The sequence below is a fragment of the Anser cygnoides genome, chromosome 6 (genome assembly GCF_040182565.1).
Source record: "Anser cygnoides isolate HZ-2024a breed goose chromosome 6, Taihu_goose_T2T_genome, whole genome shotgun sequence".
Classification (NCBI taxonomy): domain Eukaryota; kingdom Metazoa; phylum Chordata; class Aves; order Anseriformes; family Anatidae; genus Anser; species Anser cygnoides.
Genome location: NC_089878.1, coordinates 15,264,452 through 15,284,085, shown reverse-complemented (window position 1 = coordinate 15,284,085; position 19,634 = coordinate 15,264,452). Strand labels below are relative to the sequence as shown.

General features: G+C 45.0%; 1 protein-coding gene across 6 annotated transcripts in view; it reads left to right on the top strand.

Annotated features, from left to right (window-relative positions):
- Positions 1-15,851, top strand: part of PARD3B (par-3 family cell polarity regulator beta) — a 399,412-nt gene extending 383,561 nt beyond the window's left edge. For 5 of the 6 annotated variants that reach the window (XM_066999115.1, XM_066999113.1, XM_066999112.1 and 2 more), the window contains one exon: positions 12,573-15,851. In XM_066999115.1, the coding sequence (XP_066855216.1) occupies positions 12,573-12,927 (355 nt within the window). In that variant the 3' untranslated portion in view covers positions 12,928-15,851. The remainder of the gene's footprint in view (positions 1-12,572) is intronic. The other variant, XM_066999116.1, reaches the window with a different exon arrangement.
- The last annotated feature ends 3,783 nt before the right edge of the window (positions 15,852-19,634 follow it).

Below are 19,634 nucleotides of genomic sequence, written 5' to 3'. Positions count from 1 at the left end.
TGTGAAATTCCTCCCTTTTACATTTTGATCATTAAAAAAGAGCGGCCTTTGAAATGTTGCAGTTATTTTAAAGAAAATCCCGTTTTACTGGAAGTAGAACTTCACTTGTTTATTAAAGGGGAACCCAAGTCAGCATTAAAGATGAACACTGAGGTTTAGAAAAGACAGCATTCTCAACTCACCACAGGGCCTCTCTCCTATATTGTGCTTTTTTTCCTATGGGATTCAAATAGTATGTCTCTCAAGGTTAAATATCAAGTTCAGGTTTTGTGTTTTTCCCTATCACCATCTGTGAGCACACCATCAAGTGTTTTGTGTTTCTGCACCTTTCTGCAAAGCTGGACTTAATGCCGATAGTGTTTTTGTTTTGAATGTGTTTTGGGGAGGGGGAGAGGGGCTGCTTTTATGCTGTAAGGCCTGCACAAACTATTAATTGTCTACTAATTGCAGCTTCCTCTGAAGCATTGGGCTCTGGTAGCATGCACACTATTCTACGTTGCCCCAGTTGTCACGTTACCAATATTCATAGGTGCAGAATCTGTGTAGTAGAGGTGTGCTGTTTGTCTGGGGGAACGCCTGTTTCTTAGTAGCTGTACATAAACGCTTCTCTCTAGGTCATGAGCACTCAAAAAGTGAAAAGTAAATTAATAGTATTGGTCTGTCTTCCCTCTGGATACCTGCAAGGGAGAATCAGAAAGGAAGTTTGAGTGTAGAGTGAGGCATTTCAGCAACTCCCATCTAGTACTCCAGCTATTTATTTGCTATCTCAGGCTTTCAGGCCTTAACTTCCTGACTTCATTCCAGGATACAGATGTCTCATTCTCTGCCTGCCCTCTTCTCCCCTTTCAGATACCATTTTCCTATACAAGAGCCTAAATCCAAAGCTCACTGAAATGCTTCCATTGACATCCAGAGGCCTTGGTTGAGTCTGGATGAGGCCGGGGCACCAAGTTTCACGTAGCATCAAGTTATTCCCTCTTCTCTGTCTGGTATTTGGGCAGGGCACATATCTCTTTCCATCTTTGCTTCCCTCCGCAAAGTGCCTTAATGTTTTTTTTATGAACATGCCACTTCAAATCTATCATATCACACAATCTGAAAATAGGTAGAATGATACTGTAGTAGTGGCCTTTATTGTTCATTAGTGAATCAGCAGCCTAGCATACTGTGGCTTTAAATGAGCTATAAAAACTGGTTATTTTCGATGATGATTCCCTTGATTTGAACGTACTAGAGCATACATAATTGTTTGATTGATTCATTATGTAAAAGATTTGTTTCAAGGTAGAGGGTATTTTTATTTAATTTACCAAAAAAAAAAATCAAGCCAAATTGAGACACGCTGTCTTTAGGGATGTCTGGAGTCTTTGCCAGGTCCTTACCAGGTTCAGATAGGGAGGTGCCACTTCTCTTTTTCTCTCTAATGGCATACAGTAGCCTTACAGGGTGGTGCAGGAATAGGTACCTGGGGGTACCTCTCTGACTGTGATGGTGTTCATCATAACCTAAGCTGAAGCTGCTGGTGGCATTGTGACTTACACATATGACTCTACTGCACATGATAGTCTTTGCTACATGACGTGTGTATATGTTTAAAGGAAATAAAAGCCTATAGCTGGTGGTGCTTTCTGGAGCCTCTCTTTTTCTCAATACTGCCTTGCCTCTGTCTTCCAATTGTTGTGTTGTCAACTTCGTAAGGTATCACTGATTTCCAGCTATTGGCATCAGGTTCTCATTGCTATGGGAGACAGTGTTTTGGTGCGTCCTTAGAGCATGTTTTTCTGTCCTCTGCTTTGTGCTCCTTCTTCCAGCTTCATCATCCTGACATCTTCTGTTCTAGGTACATGACTAAGCTGATAGAAGTGTGTTTCCACAGGCTGTGATTGCTCTCTCTAGAAGGTTGCTGTGCTCCAAGAACTTCGCTGTTGCAAATTTTATCTTGTCATCTGGCATGCAGTATGGTGTGCAGATGGCACAGAAGAAATTTGTTTAGAAGTTGCATATCTCCGGTATTACAAGTGTTGGGGGGATGCATAGATCTGGGATATTGGGGATCGCACCAGCTCCCAAAGATCAAAAGATGCTGCATGCCCAGGGACCACGCTGATATGTCCTGCTGGATGCATGATGCTGCCTCAGACAGAAGCACATGGAAAAAAAATCACATAGGTCTGATGGCATCATGTTATCTTCCCTCTTTGCTGGCATTGCCAGGGGCAGTGCTGCTAGAGAAGAAAGCAAAGAAAAGAACAGTTGCCAGGCCAAGAGAGGAGTAGGACACAGCTGCTGTTGTTGGATAGGAGAGTGTGCAGAAGGATCTTCAAGGAGGAGAAAGGAGGGGAGCAGTGGGGGCAAAGCCGCGTTACAGTGATGTATTTGGTAGCAGCGGCATGTGTGTATCTCGTACACTCACAGCTATTCTGCAGGGCGTGTTGAAGGGGTGGTTGAGGAGCCAAGCAGACTCACAGCTGTGTCTCACCTCTCTCGAATCTGCTTCTGCCACCAGAATCTGGTGTGCTAAACCCTCCTAATCTGAACAAGTAAACAGCCTGTCCCAGGCTGCCATCTCAGAGAATGGCGAGGATTTTGTAAATAAAGGAAACAATTGAATGATAAGTTCACACTTCAGCACACTGCTTAACAACCTGATAACAGTTAATTACATACAGTATTTTTAAATGCAGCAACAGGGAGATAACTCATGCAGAGATGGAGCACAGACACTTGGGCCTCACAACTGAAGGTTAACCTCTTACTACCCAAGTCCCTAAAGAGGCCGGTGACCTATATCTCCCAAACCTCCCCAGCTTTGAACGTTTACTGGCCAGCAGCGACTGAGGGACATCCACATAGCATTTCCTCAGCCACAGGTGAGTGCAGAGGGCAGAGCTGGAGGAAGCTGTGCTCAGCCCACGGGACTTGTAGGGCCCCACTTGGAAAGAGCAACCTGTGTCCTGGTGGGCAGGGCACGCAGGGCGCCAAAACAAGGGATGTCTCCACCATGGGCAGCAGGTAGAGTATGTCCCGTCAGCAGTCGCAGGGCGCTTGCTGCAGCTGCACTGGTGTTAGTGTAACAGTAGAAGCTCTTAAGGAAGAAGCCAGCATAAACACAGCTGGAAGGGGCTGCAGTCGCAGGGCGCTCGCGGCCGTCTTCATGTCTCAGCAGCTGCAGGCAGTGCTACTGCTCTCTGGGCACCGGGTGGGACGTTTCCGTCTCTCCCAGCCCTGTGGGATTCAGGGGTTTGACCCTTGTTATTTAAAGCTCAACTTCAGGACGTATGCTGTCAGAGCGCCTGCAAAGTTTGTGACTTAATACAAGTCTAATTAACTGATTTGCTTATCCAAATGTGGAGATTTACACACTTTTGTAGAGGCAGCTGTAAAGTTATAACTTCAGCTGTTTATCATGCCCTGAGCCTTTAAATCTCAATTATTAAAGGTGGTGTTTAATGGCTGGCTGGAAAAGGGGTGGTTACCAGAGTGTTAATGGAGTGCTGCAAGCCAGGAAATCTATAATCTAATGCCTGTATAGAAATGAATGGCTCTAACAAAAGAAAATATAAGGGAAGGGGGCTGGGGGATGGGGAGGCTCTATTTACAGGCTACTTGTGCTGTTTAGGAGCAAATCAATACATGAGCAGTAGAGGAACAGTGGGGATTGAAATACTGCCTGAAGAAACCAATAAGAGCTGCTTGTTTTTAAGGTCTCCCTCTCCCCCCCAAAAGCAGGATCTTTCTTCTTGGATGTTGAGCCTTGCCTTTACTGCGAAGGGGAGAGAAGGGAATGACACTTCCCAGGGAGTTTAACAGAATGTCTGGACCTAGAAACAAAATGAAACGGAGGGAAAAATAACCAGCTACAGTCAGTTTCAAAAATCATTTTCCTTTTTTATTGAAGCATGATTTTACTACCCAGTTTGTGCCATCGGAGGCAGAATTGACAGCCATGCTTCATCATGGCAATGGGAGAAAACGCTGCAAGGAATGCTTTAATTTAAATGAGAGATGCTTTAAAAAAAAAAAGGAAAGAAAAGAAAGAAAGAAAGCCTGAAAGCTTGGTAATAACATTAATAACCAGTTCTTGTGGGTTTTTACTAGCCCACTAAAGATCAGACAGCGTGTTAAGATCCCAGCGGCTGAACAGTAAAGACCCAGGCCCAGGCTATTATTTCTTAGGAAGATTTTTTTTAATGACTTCTGTTATTTGTTGAAAAATCATTTTAACAGCACAGCTGAATAATCACCGTGCTTTAAATTCATTCTCTGTGAAAAATGAGAACAGGATAGAATTTGGTTTTACGTCTCTTTCAAAGCACTGTATGAAAATGGCACAGATAGGAGTAGGCAGTGAATGGATAGGCTAATGGAGAAGGCTTCCCAGGCCTTCTTTCTGAAGTGGAATTTGGACTGTGGCAACAGAATTGCTTTTAAATCAAATGAAAATCTCCCAAACCACCGCATGACCTTTAATTTTTACCCTGGTAGCCTCCAAAAAAAGCATAGATCTGCAGTAGAGCTTAGGGTGAGGTGAAGACATCTGGATTTTTTGTGTTTCTGGCTCTTGTGCTGCTGCAGAGGGCCGGCGGTGGGATCTCACCTGTCTGTGCCTCTTTCCCTTCCCATTGGATGTCTGCTTTTTGGGACAGTAGCTGGCTTTTCTCGGGGCAAGGTTAGCAAGGTCCCTGCATCCACTGGAGTTACTGCACAGTACTGTGGTACAAATATTCCATAAGAGAGACTTCACTTGAGCATCTCACCCAGGTGATGACAGTTCTGCACTTGTTTGGCACTTCCCTATATTAGTTTGTCTGCTTTGAAAGTCAAAATTCAGCTGAGAAACCTAAAGCATTTGCTTCTTTTGCTGGCTTCAGCCCTTTGAAAAGCTTTCTGTCCTCCAGTGCCGCTTGGCCTGCATCATCTTAGAAACGTGATGCAAGAGACCAAAGGCCAAGAACACTTTTAGTTTATAGCAAGAGCTTTTGGCCTCTGCTGATCTGCAAAACAAAAGACCAAAGGGACCTTAAAATCTCATCCAGGTCTCTCCCCGACAGAGTGCAGAGGTTCCTGAGCAACAAGCGTGATTGCTTAGCATTGAGAGTAGGTTACCAATGCCAAGAGGTTAATGACTCGCACGGTATTATGTTGTGTTGAATAATGAGTAACATATGAAATGACACATGTTGTAATGACTCGCTACTTAAAGTACCAATCTGCTTAAGACCCCTTTAAGCTTGAAGAGATCACAGAATAGCGATGTCTTGTTCAATAGGTGCTGCTTTATTTTATGCCTCCTGGTAGGGGAGATGTGCCATGCCTGAGAGCATACAAACAAAACAAGTGGTGAATTGAGTAGGAAGGATTATTGGACTAGTTGTTTTGAATGCTCATTGGGCATTTATAGAGCACCAGCTAACATATTTGGGGCTTGTTGCTGTTGATTTGAGTTTTTTAATCCTGATTATCACAGTTCCTATATTTGTAGGTTGGATTTAGGGAAGGAAAGAAAAGGGAGCTTTGCCTGCAGGACAGGATTATCAGAAGCTGGTCTGAGATCTTCTGTGGAAAATAAACTAATGCTGGAGCACAGGAGCAACACAAAGTGTTCCGTGGCTTTGTTGGTGATGGGAGGCAGTTTAATTAAATGGCAGCCTAAACTGTGATGTTAACCAATCTTTGACATAGTCTGGTCCCTTAGGGTTTTAGAATAACCACTTGTGTACAAAATAAGCTGTTGGTGCTACCATAAGAAATCTTAGTAATCTTGTAGTAAAATTTAAAACCTGTCAGACTACTGTTTCCCTTTCTTACAGTTGGTTCTGCAGTCTACTTGTCTGCATGGCAAGTTTGGATCTGATGAAACTTTACACTTGGCCCCAGATGTAAAGATGAGTGGGACGTCTGAATAGCTCCAATCACTAGTAGCTGCCCAGGTAGCTGCTGGGCCCAGCAGCTCTCAGAATTTGTCCCTCTGCAAATAAAAAAGACTCTGTTCTCTGGCCACTTTAAGGGTGGACTTCAAGTGGAGTAATATAAACTGTACAGTTGCATTCCAGGACTGTGGTGCTTTTGCTGTTTGTTTCTAAATATTCAAAGCCATAGTATTGTAGAGAAAGAAAAACTGCACACGTAACCTCTTATGTTCAGGCCAGTCAAGACCGCTGCTAAACTTTGCAAAACTGTGTGCAAGGGTAGGGAATCTGGCCTGCATCTCATCGGAAATGTACTCTTGCTTGAATATCAAACAAACTCGTATGGATCCCTCCTTCTCCAAATCCAAAACAAATACAAGTTCTTTAAAAAGGAGCGAGATTTTTCTGCTTTTTTTTCCACCAGTAATGCAGGTCGTGAAATGATCATTATTTTTATGGGACTGCAAAGCCTATAGAAGTCAAAGCTATGTAATATACATTGCAGAGTGTTCTGCTAATCCTGTCCAACCGCAGTCGTGCCTGGCCCAGGGAAGAGGGTCTGGTAACTGGAAACCTGACACTGAAGGAATTCCAAACACAGTCCTCAAACTAAAAACAGCTCTCTCCACATGGCATGTGCTACATGAGAGCCAGGGATTGTATTCGTTTATGTTATCTGATTTTTTAGCCTTGCGTTGTTGATAAAAGAACAGGAGAAGAAAGCACCTCCACCAGCTCAGCCCATAAATAATCTGTGTGTGGTGTGTTTGGGGTTAGTATGACATTGCTAGACATCTGCCTTCTACTGCGAGGTACAAGCCTTTCGCAGACAGGAGCCACAGAGCACTTCATTGCGTTGCAGATTCCTCCCAGCATTAAGATACCAAATTTGATTTCCTGTGGTTTTTTAAATGCAAAACCCATCATCGGCTATGGGAAGTATTGGTCTGAAACAGCAAAGAATATTTGTTACAGGAGTATATCACCTATTAAGATGTAGAGACAGACTTTAATGAAGCTCAGTCATGCAGTCATTTTTTTTGCAACCTGCAGTATTTTTTTGTATTTTTTAATGAACGTTGGATATTAAGCAACAGAATTTCTTATTGCCACAGACTACAAACAGCACTGCAATGTCTTTAACACTGTATCTGGAGAGAGAGGGACTACGTGGTCTTTTCAGTCAGTTGTTTTTAGCGTACATCAAGAACAGCTTTATAAAGACACAGTAATGTATTTGATACTGTAAGATTGTTTATTTGCATAATTTAATTCTTACATCTGCTCCTTTTTTCTTTAAAAGTAGATCCTCTTGGCTGAGAACAAACAGCTTGCAATCACGATGCGTACAATAGAGTTCTTCAGTGAGAATCTGGACACAGATAGGACCTTGTTGCTTTCTCCTGTTCTTTAATCACAGCCTGAGCTGCCTGATGCCATCACCCAGAGTCTCTGTATGTCTTGCTTAGACATGAAAGAGATTGCAGCCAAATGTGGGCTTTCCGTTTGCCACTTAGTCTGTGGCTGTCTTTGAAGTTTATTTCAAGAAGTACTCACTGACAAAGTAAGAAGGCAGTTTTTCATGTGAGATTATATCCCTTGCAAAATATTCCTGCAGCAGCTAGAAGAAGGCAGTGGTGTAAGAAGGGAGCATTCCCTTCCTTGCTTTTTACCAGGTACTAAGAATGTGACCTCTGTGATTCTCCCCATAGAACAGAGGCAAGAAAAACTCTTTTGTCATGATGAAATCCAAACCCCCAACATGATGGGGCACAGCATGAACAGCCAGATCGTCTTTTTGCTTTCCTTTGCTTTGAGATAACCCGAGCATGTGTCTTTGCAGCTTATGTTAAAGGTGACCTGCAAATGGGGGTTAACAATGAAACACAGTAAACCTGAAATGAAATGTGCTTTTTTTTTTTCCTTTTTTTTTTTTTTTTTACATTAGGTATTTAGGCCAGTGTGACGGGTATGCTCTACCCTGTGAGACTCTTGGCAACTGAAGAATCACTGAAATGGTGTCTTCTAAAAACAAAAAAAAAAATGAATTGTAGAAAGCAAAAACTGTTTTGGTTAGTTTTTTTGAAACGTACAGATACCCATTTGGCTTCAATGACTAAATATTATTTTGGGTAAAAGAAGCCCTTCTTATGTATCCTGAATCCTTTAGTTCTGTTTTAAATAATTCCAGAAGCTTTCAAAAATTCTGCAGCAAAGCCAGAATATATTAGGTCTTATATGCTTTGTGCTTGAAAGGTAAATAAAGCAGAGATAGAAAAACAAACTAAACTATTTCAGACTTTACTTGTCATAGAGGAAAAAAAATGTGTACTGTTAATTGAGTGTCAATTACCTGCTTTAACTGCTTTACAAACAGGTTACCTGCTTTACTTGGACAAAGCTCCCTTTTGCTCTTAAAGCTCAAAATTAATCGCAGTTCTTACCCAGTCAGTCATGTAGAAGATAAACCAACAGAGCTGCTAACCAGCATGTGAAGCTATATGGCCAAACATGTCTGCAGCTACCTCTGCGTGATCTATGGTTCTGCTTCAGGGGAAGGTGAGATTTCTCTTCCTTGTGATAAAATGAACATTTTAAGGGGCACCTTGCATGTGACATTCTTGAGGGATGTATTTTCACATTACCCCACTAGCTTTGCCTTTTCTTGAAGATGGTGCTTCTGCCTGCTTGACTTCCACTGCTTCCTCAGTCAGCAGCCTCTGCTGTTAGCTAGACACACATCACTGATGGATCTTCCACTGGAAGCCAACAGAACTGAACTGTCAGCAAAAACACTTTTTGAGCTCTGAGTTCAGTTCCTTCCCAGGATGTTGTGTCAACTTCCCCACCTTCTGCCTGCCATTAATTTCACTGGGCCCACAGGTCAAACAACTGACCAAAAATCTGGAAAACAGCTGACGGTCAGAGCAGCTCCTACGCAGCATGTCCTCTCAAAGGGCACACTCCTGGCCTGGTTCTTTTGAGTGGCTGGACCTGCTTGACCCAATTTGTGGATTTTTGATCAGTCCCCCGGGTCACTGATTTTCCACTTGAGGTTATTGGTTTGACCCCCCAAACCATGGGTCACTTGGGAGGTGTGATATGGCCCCGTGAACTCTGAACTCATCAGGAGCCTACAAAAACAGCAACGAAGGGGAGAAGAATTTCATTAGGGCCTCCTCAGAGGTGGCAGTGTCTGTGGAGGGGAAAGGCAGGGGTTGTTTTGCTTCTTGCAGAAATAAGCATAGCAGCTACAAGGGGCTGCCAAGTAGAAAGTGTTTGGTTTGAGTTGTTACGGCAATTTCTTTAAGGGTAAACAACAGCATGTACTTTTACACCATAAACTATCAAGTGAAAACGCTGTTTTTCCAGAGGAACCCTGCTTTTGCTGCCTGGAGCAGCCCCCAGTCTCCCAGACTTACTCCTAATGGTAACAGCATTTCTATAGTCAGAGCATGGCATCTAGAGATGGTTTTTCTACCTCAAAAAGCTTGACTTTCTGAGGGCTAATTTGAAGCACTTGGGGAGGAAAGGGCTGTTTTCTCCTGTATTCAAAGACATGCCAAATGGAGGTTCATGTCAGAGACTCCCCAGGCTGGTCGTTCGCACTGTGAGCAGCTCCCAGAGAGCAGATTTCACCAAGCATGGCTAGTAGGTGGGGAGGAATGAATCCTTAGGAAATAAATCAGCTTCTACATGCAGTATTGGTCATAAAAGGGGAGAAAAGTGTCATCCTTTGTGGATTTGCATGCAAAACACCCACTGCATCACCAGGGGAAGTGAGCTGCAGAGGGTGGTACAGCCACGAGGATATTTTTCATGAAATTTCCCCTGATCATGATGACTGGAGGCTGCCTTTTGGGCAGAGTTACCAGGGTTTACCCAGCTTTTGCTCATGAGAGAGTTCCAATAATCATTTATTAGATTACTGATTATATTATTGCCAAGGCTGCCAAAAAAATTGGCATGACTTCCCATCTTCCTGGGAATTTCCTAAAGGATCCGTGTGAAGTGGATTCAAGCCTTGTCTCTCTGCACAACCTCTCCTCCAGCTGCTACCCCCCAACTCTGAGGAAGACACTCAAGAGTGGTAGCAGCTATGGGTATTTCCCAGATAAACTGGTTTGAAAGAGAGAAGCTTGCATATTTATTTAGTTTCTAAGAAAGATTTTGCCCCTCGTTCAGGTTCCTCTGCAGTCTGCCTACACAGGAAGAGGTGGTATAACTGTAAGTGAACCGATGGTGGATTTAGTTTTCTTGCTTAGGTAACAGCAATGAGGACTACGTGGCACAAGCTCAAGATGCTTGGGTGCATGCCTGAGGTCTCTGGCAGATCCTTGCTGCACAATTCTAGGTGAGAGCTGCATGAATGTGCTGCCTCTGCACAGTCACACTTCCACCCAGAACTGGACTGCCTGAGCTTTCCTGGAAGCAGCTCTGCTGGGAGCCAAGCGGGCTGGCTGGATAGCAAAGCACATCCCTCTCTTCCTGCCGCGTCCAGACCCATCGTGTGAGCTGAGGGATGAGCTGTGCTGAAGGCTCGGGATTTGATGCTCGTGGCTCTGTCCTGTTCTCTGCAGCCATTTTGGTACCAATTAATTTTGATTTCGTTATTCTAGGGTCATTCAATTTTGTAGTTTGATCTCTGTCCAAAAGCTGCCTGGTTTCTTGGTGAATTCTGGATCTGTGTCCAAGCTCAGTCCCATTTTAATGTGATCCACAAGAATTTGGTTGATTACAGCTGCTGATGAGAACATCTTTTAAAATCTAATAGACAGGATCTCAAGTGTTACCCTTAATTAAAAGGCGATGGATGTAGGTTTGACATTTGTTCTTGTTGGCTTGATGCTTGACACAAAGCAGTTCTTAACATTGCAGAAGCCTTTTTAGATTGGATGTGCATTTTTGTGCACAGAAGAATTAAAAGCTGTGTGTGATGGGACTGACTAGTGAACAAGCCTTCGTATAGAAATACGTGGAGCAACTCTTCGGCCTGCTGTGGAAATAAGGCTTCGTTGCAAGGCGTAGGTGTGTGAGCAGAGATAGCAGTTGTCTCAACACATGCGGTTAGGAGTCCTTTCAGTATCTCAGAGGGTGGCTTCAGGCCCTTCAGCACTTTGTCTGGACTGTCTCACAAGGAGAGAGAGGGGGGAAAAAAAGCCGAGAGTGCCTGTCTTTTATAATGTTCTGTTTTTAAAGCAAAAAGTCTCTGGGGAGCATGGGGTCCTAAAAGTCCAGGGCCTGGAATTCTTCCTTTTGCTCTTTCCATTTTAAACAGGAAACATTTGCACTAAGTTATTCCAGAGGGAGAATTGTAGGTTCATTTCAAGGCAGATAATGTTTGTTCATTGCCTATGTCCATGATTTACCCCATGGGCTTAAACGAGTGCAGCAGAAAACCACATGTTTTGTTTTACTTCATGCAAAACAAGTTCCAGTGGAGTCTGGGAGTCCAGATTAAGAAAGGGGAGGCAAGCTTGTAAAATCTCTGTGTGAACAAAAGAGAGGCATTGATGAATTGTGAACACCTGATCTGCTGTACCAGAATGATGACTTTTTTTAATAAATCTATGGAAAGGCTATTTAAACAGTTGATGAGTTTAGTCCCAAACCCACAGAGCAGGTGTAATTGATTTATATTTTCGGCCCCTGTTTTGGGTCAAAGCCCTGCCTTCTTCCTTCAGCTCACACTTGGAGAGGAGTTTCCTGTGCAGTCAATGGGAGGTTTTGCCAAAGTGCAAAGGCATTTGCAATCAGACTGGCAAAAACTCCTAATTGAGTTGAACTTTTGTGGGTACTCTGGCGACATGTCTGTGAGAACAATTATTTTTGCCATTTCGAAAGTATCACAAGTTAAGCTATACTAGGAAAAATACCAGTCCTTCATTAGTGCAAATCATGGAATTAAGATGCAGAAAGCTACAGAGAGGGCTCGGTGGCACATCCTCAGGGATGACATGTTCACATGTTGCTTTTCACGTGAACTAGAGCTTGTCAGATCCATACTGATGCAGATAAGTTACAGACAGGTTACAGAGCTTTTGTAATATCAAGCCTTCCAGATCACAGGAGTTGTTTTTTTTTGAAACCCCATTGGCAGCTTGCCCATTGCACACAGGTATAGTAGTCTGACATCCCTTGTGTTTCTTCCAGGAGTTCCAGTTTTTCCAACTATAGTGTTTGGAAAGCTTTACGGTCTGACATGTTAGGAGAAAAAATAGTGGGAAATGGCTTGGAAAGCGTGAATATTTGTGCATGTAAAGCTTATGGGATTTGCAGACTTGCAGACCCAACTCATCTGTTTATCCTCAGGCCAGATAAGATTCAGTCAAACAAGCATTGTTTAAAGGAGCTTTGTTTCCATTATGGCAAATGGATCAATGGAGGCTGAGTTTGGGAGCTGAAGGGCTCCAGTGCTCCCCCATTGTAAAAGGGCCGTGATGTGTGCTGGACCCTTCTTCCAGCGTCCTGGGTGTTGCAGACTTCTGTAGCTTGCAGGTGGGAGGGTTGTTATCCTTCAGGAGTTCTTTTGACTCATCTGGACATGTCATGGTTGAGGTGGCATTTCCTTTCCCAAAGTACACATAGACTCCAAGCACAATAATGTGCCGCTAGGCTTGTAGACTGCCTTTTTATGTGCTTTATTGTGTTTTTCCTCCTCAGGCGTGGACCTGCAGAACCACTGGAATATTTAACAGGACCACGAGTAATATACAAAGAGAGAGATCTTCCCTACTACCAAGGAGGACAGCCTGCTGTCCACCCGTCTAAGGGGAACTACATCCGCGCACCAGACACGAGAGTGGCAGAATTGAGGTACCCCCAGTACTACCCAGCCCAGCCCGTTGCAAACCAGCATAAAGGACCCCTCCGGCAGGACGTGCCACCTTCCCCTCCTCAGCCCCACCGTGCACCAGCTTATAATGAAATTGTCCGACACCGTGGGACCAGTCCAGACCAGTACCAGTACAGGCAACAGGATCCCAGGCAGAAGAACCCCATGACAGCAGCTGTATAGCCACGCACTGGACTTGCCAGCACAGCCCGGGAGGACTCCCGTTGGACATGGGCCTTTTAGAGTTGTTCCACGCGTGGCTGCCTGTAAGAACGGCATTAGACCTGGAGTCGTTTGTACTGAGCTGGGCTCAGCATAGGTGCTTTCTAACAGGCGAACTAAAGCCGCGGGAGGTACGATGTTTTTGAGTACGTGAGGTACCAGACAGTTGAGTATTTTTTAATTCCTTTTTAAAAATAGAAAGTGGCTGCTGGAAATGAAGCGCAACACTTATTACACCTCAGGGCTATTTACCGAATCCGGTTGCACCTATACAGTGCACAGCTGCCTGTATGAGGGCAGCGGTGCCACCGGAGTTTACTTCAGAGCACTGTTGCAGAGCCTTTAAGTAAGAACACAGCATGCAGTGCGGACTTTGTGCGGAGCTGGGGATCTTGTGTAATCAATCAGCTGACCAGGGACCTCGTGGAGTTAGCGGCCGTGTTCCAGACTTGTTGAGACCAGCAGCTCTGTGTGTTAAGGATGCTGCAGTTCCAGATTTGTAATCTGGCCTCTGTCTTCCTCTTTCTATTTGATGGTGGCAGCAATTTATCTTGTAGCCTTCATTTTTCTGCAGTTTGCATAGCAAGATTCTCCTCTTATTGCACCTGCTGCATTTGGAGTAAGGCAAAAAGTTTTATCCACCATGCTTGTGCAGGCTCACAGAGGACAAGGCAGCCGGCCATCTGAGAGGTGTGTGTCTAGGTGCATGTGTGTCTGTGAACATTTCTTAGTTATACAACGTGCACTCTTTAAATGTAAACCCCAGAGATCAGATCCTCAGTTGTTCTCAGCAAGTGTCACTCTTGGGTTTTCAGTGGAGCTAGCCTGAAGTGGCTGTGGAGGTGACTGCGGGCGTGGAGTCCATAACTCACGTTAAGTTAACGTATCAGGTGCTGCTTTGGCTCAGGCAGGGCAGCCCAGTTCCCGGCCCACTCTGGCCAGGAAGACAGCCAAGTGCCTGCCAGCAGCGTGAGTCGATCGAGTGCCTGCGCCCTGCCCTCGCCAGCCTGCTGCCACGGGAAGGCACCCGTCAGAGCGGGGCTGCCCGCAGCCTCCGCAGAGAAGCTCAGCCTCAGGCGGTGCCACGTGCCAAACGGCTCCAGTTCCTGCAGTCAGGGGCCAGCAGGGAGAGAGGCTTTTCGCAGCGAGAGGTGAGGAAAAAAATGAGGAAAGCAACAGGGAGAGCTTTGAAACCTTGGGGCCCCGGAGGAAGAGGAGGGAATAGCTGTAAGCGGTGAGTTATTTGCAAGAGTACATGGGAAGAGAGGAGGTAGGAGGTGGGTGAGTGGGGAGCTGGGGGCACACGATGCTGGGGCACTTGCCCGGCTCCTTGCCCCGTGCAGCCTGGGCTTGCTGTGCAGCCAGCCTGCCAGGAGGCCAGAAATACACGATGGCAGTCACAGAGACATAGCTACCTGGCCCAGCAGGGCTGGGTGCCCTCAGAGGTTTATCTCAAGGATGTTGTTGCAGGGAAACCATGCAGTCTTGCCACCTAGCAATATGAAGTTGCCAAGTGCCCTTAATTCCTCAACTTCTGTCTCTTGGGAGTGTTACTAAATAGTTTGGGCTCCTCTCCTCGTCAGGGAGAGACTGTGACCAAGCCAAGGATTAAGTGCAAGGATTTCTTTGATGTCTTTTTGACACCTTTGGTATGCAACAGATTAAATCACATAGGTCACTTCTAGGTGTTAAATATCACAGGAAGATCTATCCTGCCAGGAGCGCGTCCCTTTACTAGAAATCCCTGGGAAAAGGCCTCATTAGAGTAAGAGATCCGTAAGGCGCACGGCAGGGCGGGTTTGTGTGCTCCTGCTTTCCAGGGGCCACAGCCGCAGCTAATGGCCGTGATGAGGGTGAGCATTTATCCCTGTCAGCCCGTTGCTTGTGTGCTGCCAGCGCCAGGAAGAGTCTGGGAGCATCTGCATCCGCCCTGCTGGCCCGTGGGCTCCTGCAGTTGCATTCACACTGACCTCTCCCCACCAGGCAGGCTGGAAGCGGGGGAGAAGCAGCTTTGGGGTGGTGGTGGGGGGGATGTCTCTGTGACTCAGATGCAGGGCTGGGCTCCCTGGGGCAGGGGCAGGCGAGCTCTAGATCCAGTCAGGAGGAAGCGTTGGTGGGAGGGAGAGGAATGCAACCGATCATGAAGCAAGTATGTTTGGTTCTTGCTCCATTTCTTTCTGCCCTCTTCCCTAGAAATGTAGGAGGGAAAACCTCTGGAGGGAGAGGTTGGATGTAAAGCTGGGTGTCTCTCAGTACCCTCCATAAGTAAGGCACATTCCCCAAGGAAACTCTGCCTGTCGCATACGTGCTGTATGCAGCCTTGTACTTCTCTAAAAGAGTTTTAGATGCTGTAGGATACTCAGCCAGGACTTGGCAGCCACAGGGTAGATGCTGGTGTTATGAAGCCCTGCTGAAAGTGAAGCGAAAACAAATTAAAATACTTTCCTTTCCCTGCTTGAAATATAACCCCTGATACATTTGATCCAGCTGTAAAGAAACTAATATGTTTGCGACAGTGGCTTTATCAAGCCAGGCCACAATTAAGAACAGCTCTGAATATAAGCTACTGCCTTTATAAATCACTCTCAACTAACCCTTCAAATGGCATCGCAGCACAGTGAGCAGAACTTATTTACAGTATTTCAAGAGCCAGGGCCAAATAAAATCTGGATGGAAACAGCTCCTGGGTTATTTATAGCCTTTGAAGGACCTGCGCAATTGTCTCCCCGTAACCTGAATCTTCCCTTAACAGCTCCCCTTGACTGCATCAGCTCCGCTCGGTTGAGGCAGTCAGATCAAACCAACAACTTCTGAGCTGTTAATCTTATCCAACAGGTTATTAAATGATGCTTCGGCTGTTAGATCAGTACAGAGCTTCTTCCTTCTTCTGAAAAAAAACAAAATAGCTACAAGCATAATATATGGATGCATCCTACAGGTGAGGAGCTAAGGAGGAAGAGCAGGCTGTCCTAGCTGGGGGAACAAGACCAAAAAGTATCGCAGAGCATCTCCTCTATCTTTGGTGCCATTGTTCTGAGAGAAAATTGCCATTTGCTGGTTTAATATCTGATAGAGGTATGGTATTTTCAAAAGTATAATGTGTAACTACAGTATATATAGTCAGCTTCTCTGCAGTGTAAAATGTATGATTTTAGCACCATATTGTGGAAAAATATGTACCGTGCAGAATTCACGAGGTGCTACAACTGACGGTTGAAAATACACACTTGCAAAAATCCAAAAGAGCCGTTAAGTAACAAGTTGTTCTTTTCCCCATATGTCCATATGTTTGGGAAAATTATGAGTCTCAAATGCTCTTGACACGTAATTGCCTCGCACTCCCTCATCCAAAATGTGCCAGTCCAGCAGCACAGTTCCTGACGTAGGGGGTGTGAAGGGAGGGCTGGGGCTTGCGGCAGGAGCGGCGTGCCATAAGTGTGCGTGTGAAGGGGAGTGAGGGCGAGGGGGAGAGGCACGCTCCTGCCTGAAGCTGGAAGCTTTGATTTCCTGAGCTGGTGTGTGCAGCCGGCAGCTCTGGCCCTGGCATGTGGCCAGCCGGGCCCAGCAGTTGAAAGATGAAGATATACGGGAAGAGCCTGTGGATTTTCTGAGTGACCACCCACTAGTGACCCGTGGTCTCGGCCTGGGAGCAGACATTACCACTGTGATATAATATAAGGCAGGAGTCTCTAGGCACCCCTTGAATGCATAAAGAAATAGCAATTGTCCTTTGTGGGGAAAAAGAGGAACTAAGCATTTTAATTAAAAAAAAAATGCTCCTGCCTTGAAGAATTGCGTGCAGCTCTGCATTCCGATTCACTCCAGCTTCCTGAACTAGAAATAGCTTCACATGCTGCCTAATTTTTTTACAGATGAATTGTGCTACCTCCTCCTTCCAGCCGTCACAGATTTGTTTATCAGAAGGTTAGTGCTGTGAGTGAATCCCATCAAGTGCTCTGCCAGGGCCACATCCTGATGCTCTGCTCTGAGCAGGGGCTGCTTTGCGCTTTCAAAATGCCCTACACCTGTGCTCTCTGCCACAGTTTTTCTGCAGAGTCTCTAAGCCTTAAGTGCAAAGTTGGAAGGACTCTTTACTGTCTGAATTTAAAAACACACTTTTTTAGACACTTCTGTGTTATTTTGGCGGAGAGGAAGGTGTTTATGGTCCTGACAATACCGGTATGTTTAAGCGAAACTGATTTCAGAATCATGTGTGATTGTTTTGGGGGAGAAATTCAACACACAATTTGAGAGTTTTTTTCTAGTACCACATCAAAGATTTTGATCTTTTGTTACATATGGCTATACAAATTTTACCTGTTTTATTTTGCAATAAAATAAAGGCTTTAAGACTATATATGATTATGTATTTGCATGTTGAGTCTTTCTCTGCTTTGGATCTACAAAGTCATCCTCACCTCTGGATGTGATCTGATGTTAGAAGACCGTGTGCGATCAGGCCGGATCAGAATTGGTAAGGTGACACCAACAGAACAAACCACAGCAGCCATGTGCTGATTGTAGAAAAAAAAAAAAAAAAAAAACAATCACCAAGCTTCACGTGATTCATCATTAAATCTGCATTGTATTCAGTTGTAGAGACGGAGTCCTGATTTCGTAGTCCTGACTGAGAGGTGGAGAGAGAGAGAAAGAGAGAGAAGTCCCTTGCCAACTCAACGAATTCAGCTTAGGCAACTGCATGTTCATTGCTAGAGTTCCCCAGGCAGCTTCATCTCAACGTCCAGCTCTTGTTGTCTGTGAGGACCGGGCTGTTCTGCGGCCATGTAGCCTGTACCAGGTCCAGCTAGCTGCGGCTGTATTTCAGCGAGACGGCTGCAGCACTATCTTCCCAGAGATTTAGGACTCCTTGAAAGTTTTACACAGGTACTTAACTTGAGGTACGTGGGTCATTTTGCTGAAGCTGATGGCACTACTTTTCACGCTCCAGATTATGCACAAGCATAAATCTTGGTAGGATCAGATCTATAGGTTGCAGAGCATACTGAGATTCAGGCAAGGGTGTTATGTTTATGTTAGATGATGTAATATTCAAAATAGTACATATTTAAGTGAAAAGTCACTAGAACGGGGAGAAAAAAAGAATGTAGCATTTATGAGATGCAAATTTTGCTGTGAAGAAAACGAATAAAGAACAAAGTGGAAGGATAGAAAAGTACAGAAGGTTTACAACACAAGATATGGGTAAGTTAAAATGAAGGTGTACTGCATTCCAAAACATTTTGAATGTAGATCTTGGCATTTATGGCAGACACTGTTCATGGGCAACTCTGAGTCCATTTTAGCCCATATTAAATTATAATTCATGTAGGCACCAATTTTAAAAGTTATAGAGTCATGATTTGCACTCATTGCTAAAAACTGGACAGATAAAACACCGATGCTTGAGTTTCTCCTTCTGCTCAAGTGAGACAAGTTATACAGAGTGGCAAAAGACAAACTGAGAGTGTATTAAAAGCTGAGAACTCAGTGATCAGAGTTTCATAAAGTGCTCCTTTGGGAGAGACAGGATTGCTCTGGGAATCAGGTAGAAGTGATCAAGGAAGAGTGGGAAACGATGGAGAGTCAACTGGAGCAAAGGAGAAGGGATAAGAAATTAGAATAGGGTGGAATGGGGGGCAGGGGAGAGGGCTGGGGAGAGGCACCATGTGATGGCGGGGAGAGAGGATTGTCCCTGACATGTGCAGTTCACATGCCAACAAGGAAAGTGACATTTCCAATACGCTGACCGTTGCTCCCCAGTTCCCACTTGGCACCGCAGGCTTGGGATACCGATCCACTAAGCCCATCATGTCAGGAACTGTTCGCAGCACAAAGCTGTCCCTGCCTTGGGGAAGAAACGGAGGGGCAAGAAGGAATTGTAAGGAAACCCATTAACCATGCCCATGGAGAGAAAGACAACCCTTGCTGCCCCCTCCCCTAGGTTACATCGTGCTACCCAAATCTCCAACCTGCCTCCCTTCACCTCCCTGGGTATCACTGCCACCACTGCATCCCCTTCTCTCCCAGATTCCCCCCTCTTCTCAGATCCACTCTGAGCTCTCAAGTCCCCCCAGAGCCACGTTGACCTTCAAACACAACTTTTGCCTTCACTGCTGAGAAGCCTTGGGCCATCTGTGGGTGTAGGTAACCAACACCAAGAGTTTTCCTGGCACCCGAAAGCGATACAGAGTCAAAGCATGTGGCCTCTGGAGCAGGCGTTCTCGTGCAGCATGGGCTGGGGCTGAGCCACTGTTACAGACAGGGACAAATTGCGGTCACTTTCGAATCAGCTGCTTCGTGGGTATAGATTGCAAGAAAGACACAGATTTTTATCTCCACGGTCATTTTGCTTGTCTAGAGTGAGTCTTTGACATGTACGAAAGCTGTTCTATTGCTGGCCTGGCACAAAATTCCTGAACTGGTTTCAGGGGCCAAAAAGGTGATTGTAGTCTTTAAAACAGAATTAATTCTCCAAACGTTCCCAAAATATGCCTGACAAACTAACCCAAGACAGACGAGTTGGCTGTGCTCACAAAAAAAAAAAAAAAAAAAAAAAAGCTCAGTTCAGAGGAAACAGCCCTGCTTCGCTTTTCCAGAAGAATATCTGCATCTGAAAGAAAATAATTTATTGGGAAATATGTACAGTAGAGTAAAATTGCAAAATAAGA